General features: G+C 50.0%; 1 protein-coding gene across 1 annotated transcript; it reads right to left on the bottom strand.

Annotated features, from left to right (window-relative positions):
• Positions 1-715: 715 nt before the first annotated feature.
• Positions 716-1,933, bottom strand: RBMXL2 (RBMX like 2). Its single transcript, XM_049780310.1, has one exon. It carries the CDS (start codon positions 1,931-1,933, stop codon positions 716-718), a length of 1,218 nt encoding a protein of 405 aa, XP_049636267.1.
• Positions 1,934-6,786: the final 4,853 nt, after the last annotated feature.

Raw genomic sequence — 6,786 nt, 5'->3', positions numbered from 1 at the left:
AAAAGGCAAAATATGTTCAACATTATCTATTTGCCTTTTAAGGTTTATCAAGGTCTACAGAACTTTCTTTACAAAAGCATCTAAGTGGCTTTGTAGCTACTGTTTTACACCGAAATCACTTAAGATTCGGTTTGAAAAAAACTTTGTAATCTTAAAAAGCTTCAATCAATTTCTCCCACTCTCCCCAACCCCCACCCCATGATTTAGCTGTGTTGAATGGACAGAAAGATCCAATTTTCCATTTGAGGTGGGCAGGTATTTGTTAAAAAAAACATCTTTCAAACGGTCTGCCTCATGTATTCAAGGCCATTTGGAAAGGAGGAAGAGCCTTTAGGACCATTTCTACTTGGATAAACAAGACGACGAGCACGCAGGTTCAAGTCACACTTTTTTTTTTTTTAACAAGGGCTTGTTGAAAGAAACGTTTAACAATTCTAAAAAATACTTAAAGGAGTTTAAACTTTTTTCTCTCTCTCTCAAAAGCACATTAAAAAAGCAGAGAGGAAGTTAACAGGCAATTCTTAAAAGGCAAAAAAAACCAAAACCAAAAACCCACAATTCTTCCTTAAGTCAAGTCAGTCCTTGGGTGGAGCCCCACCAGGACGAAAGATTTTTCTTCTTCCAACTGGGCCACGTCTCAGCCAACAGATTCGAGTCAAGTCTCAAGTCTGTACCTTCGCTTTGGCTTTTTGCTTTGGGCGTTGATCTCTCAACTTCAGTAGCGGCTTCGGCCGCCGCCCCTCTCGGGACGGCTTCCGAGGCGGCCTCCGCCGCGGGGCACGCGGCGGCCGGAGCGGCCGTAGGAATCGCGCGGGGGTGGGCAGCCCCTCTCCACGGACGGGGGAGCCCGACCTACCCGGTCGCGGCCTCGGGAGTAGCGCTCGCTGCGGCCGCCGCCGCCGCTGCCGTAGCCGTCGCGCCCGCCGGTGCCGCTGCCACCGCCGTAGGCGTCGGGCGAGCATCCTCGGTAGTCGTCGTAGCGGCCTCCGCCTCCTCCGCCGTAGGAGGGCGGCGGGCCGCGCGCGTCGCCGTAGCTCTCGAAGGGGTCGCGGTAGGAGCCGCCGCTCGGGTGGTGGTGGTGATGCTCCACGTAGTCGCGGTCGCGGCCGTAGCCGCCGTCGCGCTCGCCGCCGTAGCCGCGGGCCGCGCAGTCGTCGCGGGCGGCGGCGTGGCCGTAGTCGCGGTAGGCGTAGTCGCGCGGCGACGGCGCGAAGTCGCGGGCGCTCGGGTAGTCGCGGCCGGCGTAGCCGTCGCGGGGCGAGTAGGCCTCGTCGCGGGGCGCGAGGTACGGGTCGGCCCGGCGCGGGGGCGGCGGCGGCTCCCGGCGGGGCGGCCCGGCGTAGCCGTCTCGGCCGCGCGCGCTGGGCGCCTGCCCGCGCAGGCCGCCGCTGCGGTTGGGGCCCGACGGCGCGGGCCGCTTGGGAGGCGGCGGCCCGGCGCTGGCGTTGTTGGCTTGGCGGCGCGGCGGGGGCGGCGGGCCGCGCTTGAGCGGCAGGGGGCCGCGCGCGGGCCGGAGGTCGAAGTCGCCCGCGTAGCCGCCGTCGTCGCCGGGCCCGGCGCGGGACAGGGGCCGCCGCGGGTCGCCGCCCCCGCGAGGGCCTCGCAGGCCTCGGGGACGCCCGCGGCTCCGGGGCGGCGGCGGCGGCGGGCCGCGCCGGCCGCTCTCGAAAGCCGGCTTGGTGGCCTGCGCCACCTTGATGGCCTTCCCCTCCAGCGACTTGCCGTTCATGTCGCGCGCCGCCGCCTTGGCGTCGGCGGGGCTCTCGAAGGTGACGAAGGCGAAGCCCCGCGACTTGCTCGTCTCCCGGTCCTTCATCAGCAGCACCTCGAGGATGCGGCCGTACTTGCCGAACTCCGTCTCCAGCGCCTTCTCGTCCGTCTCCAGGTTCAGCCCTCCGATGAAGAGCTTCCCCGGGCGGTCGGCTTCCACCATGGCGGCGGGTCGAGCGGGCTCCGAGGCGACGCTGCGAAGGCCTCGACGGCTCTCGAGGAAAAGCGCGCAAGCAACCCGGCTTCTACCGGTCCCGGCGGCGACTGCCGTCGAGCCCAGCCGGAAGTGCTTTACCCCCACTGCGCAGGCCGGGGCTCTGGCTCTTTGTGATTGGTCGGTGGGTTGGTTGCGTGGCGCGCAACTGGGCCGAAGCTTCGGGAAGGTCGGCGGGTTTGTAACTTTCCTTCCTGTTCCCTGGTGCAGCTGGCGTGACCTAAAAGGTCATTTGTTTCCTTTTGGAGAGCAAAGGTCATCTGCATGGGGGAGATGGAAAATCGTTAGGTTAAATTAACTAAGAGCCAAACCGACCTAAACTCTTGACGTTTTTCTCCTCAAAATGTTCCCCTTCGAAGAGGATGGAGGTGGATGGAATAATTAATGGAAATGTGTAAGAACATCACTTGGGAGAGAGAGGTCAAAGGGAGACAGGATGGCGGACGGAAATGCGGATGCTTGGGGAGTTCGGGTTGCTTGGTAAAATTGGAAGTCAAGGAAATGTGCACTTGACACCCCTCTGCCAGCATGCGCACTAAAGTCCCCCGAGAGCTTTGTCACGCACCTCAGCCTGTGAACAAGTATCACAAACTGAAAATTCAAAGTCGAGGAAATGTGCACTTGACACCCCTCTGCCCGCCTGCGCAAAAGTCCCCCAATGAGCTTTTTCTCTCACCCCGGCCTGTGATCAAGTGTAACAAACTGAAGCCTTTGCCCGTTGCCTCTGCTTGTGGCCAGAGGTGTCTGCAAAAACATTTTGAGGTTCCTTCGAACAAATTACGTGATTTTTTTAATGGCTTCTGAATCGAAACAACCTTAAAAGAGGATGTGTATTTCACAGATACTATCTATGGACAGATCTTGGATTGAGGTTCTGGCCCAAACTTTATTATTTTTTTTAATTCAAGCAAGTTTTAATTAAAACGTGTAGGGGCTGGAGAGATATCACAGTGGTTAAGGCATTTTCTTGGCATGCAGCAAACCCTTGATTGGGATAGACCTGGTTTGATTCCTAAAATCCCATATGGTCCCTTGAACTTTCCTGGAGCGATTTCTGAGCACAGAGCCAGGAGCAATCCCTGCGTGCCAACGTATGTGCCCACCCACCCCACCCCCCAAAAAAGTTAAAAAAATAAGTTGGGGGCCAGAGGGATAGCACAGAGGTAGGGCATTTGCCTTCCACGCTGCTGACCCAGGACTGACGTTCTATTCCTACCATCCTATGTGGTCCCCCAAGCTTTCCAGGAGTGATTTCTGAGCACAGAGCCAGGAGTAACCCCTGAATAATGCCAGGTGTGGTCCCAAAACCAATCAATCAATCAATAAATTGTTAAAAAACAAAACCAGAAGGTTGTGTGTAGTGTTACAAAAAGGAGGGGCTAGCAATCAGTGCATACAATGCATATATGTAAACATACATGCTCCTTTAGTTAAAGCACACAGAGATCACATTTTAGTGTTAACTCTGATGAGTGTTTCATGTTAGTTTGGGGGTCACATCTGTGTACATCAAGTATATCGACCTGTGGTTCTCTTTCTCCTTTATTTATTTGTTGGTGGTGTTTCTGTTATTGGTATCAGGGTGATTTTAGCCTTAGAGAAATTGACACCATTTTAATTTCTTCAATTTCCTGGAAGCATAAAAAGGATTGGAGGTTGGTCCTCTTTAAAGGTTGAAAAATTTACTAGTGAATCCATCTGAGACTGTTTGGGCTTTTGTTTTTGGGAAGCCTTTTATCATTTCAATTTCTTTAATGTGTTAGGTCTTTTAAAATATCCCACATCGCCTTGTTTCAACCTTGGGAGGTGATAGGAATCCAAGAATTCATTTTTTTCCTCGGTTCTCTTGTTTTATGGAATAAAAATTCTCAAAACAATCTCACTATCTTTTAATTTCTAGTGTCTATTGAGACATCATTTCTGATTTGGTTTATTAGGGCTCTCCCTTTATTTTTAATGGTTTGCTAATGGTTCGTCAATCTTCTATATTTTTTCAAAGAACTAATTCTTGCTTTCAAGTTGTTGCCATTTCCTCATTGTCAGGATATCAGATCAAAACAGGTGCATGTTGGTGTCAGAGCAGTATTAAGATTGTCCCAGAGGAATTTTGGTTCCTGGAGCTGTTGCAGAGAACTGTGTTGGTTCTATGTCTGTAATCTCGGTTTGGGGGTTTGCTGTCTAAACATATGGAGTCTAAGTTTGGAACCACATGACATATGTTCAAGGTGGGAAGTGCCCTTGTATTGTAAAATGTATGAGTTCTTATCCCTAGTAGATAAGAACTTGTTTCTATATGTAAATTTTCCCCTTTTTAAGTATGCCTTTGCAAGAAGAAAATGGTGCTGTATTATATTGCTGGTGCATTTTGGGGTGAGAGTGTCAGGCTCCATCATCTCTGTGCCCTGGTTTTGACCTAAGCTTTTATCCCAGGCAAGACTTTTTCTTGTAGGTTTTTGTACCAAGCAGAACCAAAACAGGTGAAGTTTGGAAGAGAAGAAAACAAAAACAACACACACACACACACACATATATATACACACACACACTCATATATATATATATATATATATATATATATAAAAGAAAAAATAAAAAGGAATTTAAAAAAAGTAAGGGAACAAAGTGATGCAGGAAACTACCTTACATTTGGGGATATACAGGTTAAGAGGTAGTATTATAGAGGTCTTAAACTTATAAAGGAAATATAGGCTTCCCCATTGTCTTTTTAGATATTCTTGTGGGGGTTGGAATCCAGTGCATATTTTCATCAGACACCCTGGTCTTGTTGAGTTTGAGAAGTTATCTGCGGCAGAAAGGGCTTGGGTAGAGTTCTTACACTGGGGGTTCTTCTGGATCTGAATCCGTTATCAAGCATCTGTCCACATCTGGGGGGGGGGGTGAGGAGGGCCACAGAGCATGAGTCAGCAGGAGTGTTGGTTGTAGGTTCTTTCGGGTGGGGGGGTGTCCCTTCACTTGGGAGCTGGGTGATGGCTTATTGGGGTATGTGGGTTTCCTTTTTGCTGGTACTCCTCAGGCATCCAGAATATGGGTGTATGCTTTCTTCGGGTCTGGAAACTTCTCAGTTGCTTCTTGCTTCTTGATTGAGCAACTTGATTGTTGCTTCTTCATTGAGGTTTTCTTTCTGCCTTGTGAGGATTCCAATGATTCTTATTTTGTCCTGTTAAATCTATCCCAAATGTCTATAGTTGTTTATTTGTTTATTTTGAGGATTTTTTCCCCATCTTTTGTTCATTTATTTTAAGGCTCCTTTGTTATGCAGCTAATCTTCAAGCTCACTGATGTTGTCCTCAGCAGCTGTTACTCTGCTGGTGAGGCCTTCCAGTGAGTTTTTTTACTTCACCTATGAAGCTTTTCATTTCTGTCATATCTGTTTGAAGTTGTCTCATTTCTACTCTCATACTCTTGAATTTTATTTATTCCATGGTTTCCAGTTTTTTGAACATCCTCCAGATTTCCTATCTAAAGTCCTTATCAGAGAGGTTATATGGGTGGCGGATGTTTGTTGGGTTGTCAGCATGACCATCTTCGTTCACTAGGTGTTGTGGTGCTCTGCATTGCCTTTCCATTGTTACCTTTGCAGTGTGGTAGTGTTTTATTTGTTTGTTTTTATGTGTTAGTACTCCTTGACTAGAAGAAAGTGAGGCCTCAGGGTGAGGTGACTGCAGCCATGCCTGTCTCTAGGTGACTAGCTTGAGTTCAAAATAACCCTTTTGATTTTAAAAGCTGCCCACAGTCACTGCGGCTACTGGTCTCTGCTCTTGCCTGTCTAGGTGTAGGAATCATTTTTTGAAAATGTAGCCTGGGGGGCGAGTCGAGCTGGGGCTGGGGCGGGCCAGGCCAGGCCAGGCGGCCGCGGGGTGGATGCGGGTCCCCGCGTGGAGGCCGCGCCGCCCTGGCCCTGCGGGTCTAGAGTCCCGGGGCGCTTGCGGGGCCCTGGCCAAGGGCGCCGGCTGGTGCGCAGGGCGGGGCGGAGGAGGGCACCCGCGAAGGGCCTCCCGCCGCCCCCCGGCTGCGACCAGAGCTGAAAAAAAATAAAATAAAATGTAGCCTGGGCCCCAGGATTGTACTTGAGTTACCACAGATGCAGATTCTGGGTTGGGAGAAAGGATGCGCACAGACAGGCTTATAGGCCTCACTGGCTGACATTGGCCTGCTGGATGTCTGTAGCCATCTCATAGGGTGCTGCCTCTGCCTGATCACTGGTCCCCTTCTAACTTATCTGCACTTTCTCAATGGCTCTGTTGCAGTCTAATGTCCATGCCTGTGAATTTGGCTGTGGGATTGGGCCCTTGCTGCTCTCCAAAATTCCAACTGCTCTCCCTCCGTTCCTCACCTACACTTCAAAATGTCTGCAACCCTCAAGACCTATGTGACTCTCCAGATCTACTGTTCACCAAGTTGGAACAATGTTTTGGCACTACTCACTCATCTTCACTGCTTTCTCCAGGAATCTTTCTAAGAGCTTGATTTTCAATCTGGCAATAGCTGAAGTTTGGAGGTTTCACTCTCAGGGTCTTGAGGGGACAAGCTGATCTCCTTATCTTCAGGCTTCCCCTCTGCTGCTGTGGCATGTGCTACTGCTGCCGCCATGTTTCTGGCATTTATTTCTCCATGTTTTCTTTAAGATATGGAAGAAATGATGCCTTCGTTTCCTTAAAATTTGTGTAAATTAAATCATTTAAATTCTTAAATTTATATAAAGTCGAATATTGAATATCTTTTTTCCCCTTGATATAATTAGACATTAGATTCAATTATGTTTGTTTTAGTTTGAAGACAGA

Source organism: Suncus etruscus, chromosome 9 (assembly GCF_024139225.1).
Source record: "Suncus etruscus isolate mSunEtr1 chromosome 9, mSunEtr1.pri.cur, whole genome shotgun sequence".
NCBI classification, from domain to species: Eukaryota; Metazoa; Chordata; class Mammalia; order Eulipotyphla; family Soricidae; genus Suncus; species Suncus etruscus.
The sequence above is the reverse complement of the archived record's forward strand: the minus strand, read 5'-3'. Positions and strand labels throughout refer to the sequence as shown.

What these genes read in the sequence shown, in the direction of transcription:
- RBMXL2 (XM_049780310.1), bottom strand. Translation starts at nt 1,933, where the DNA reads ATGGTGGAAGCCGACCGCCCGGGGAAGCTCTTCATCGGAGGGCTGAAC.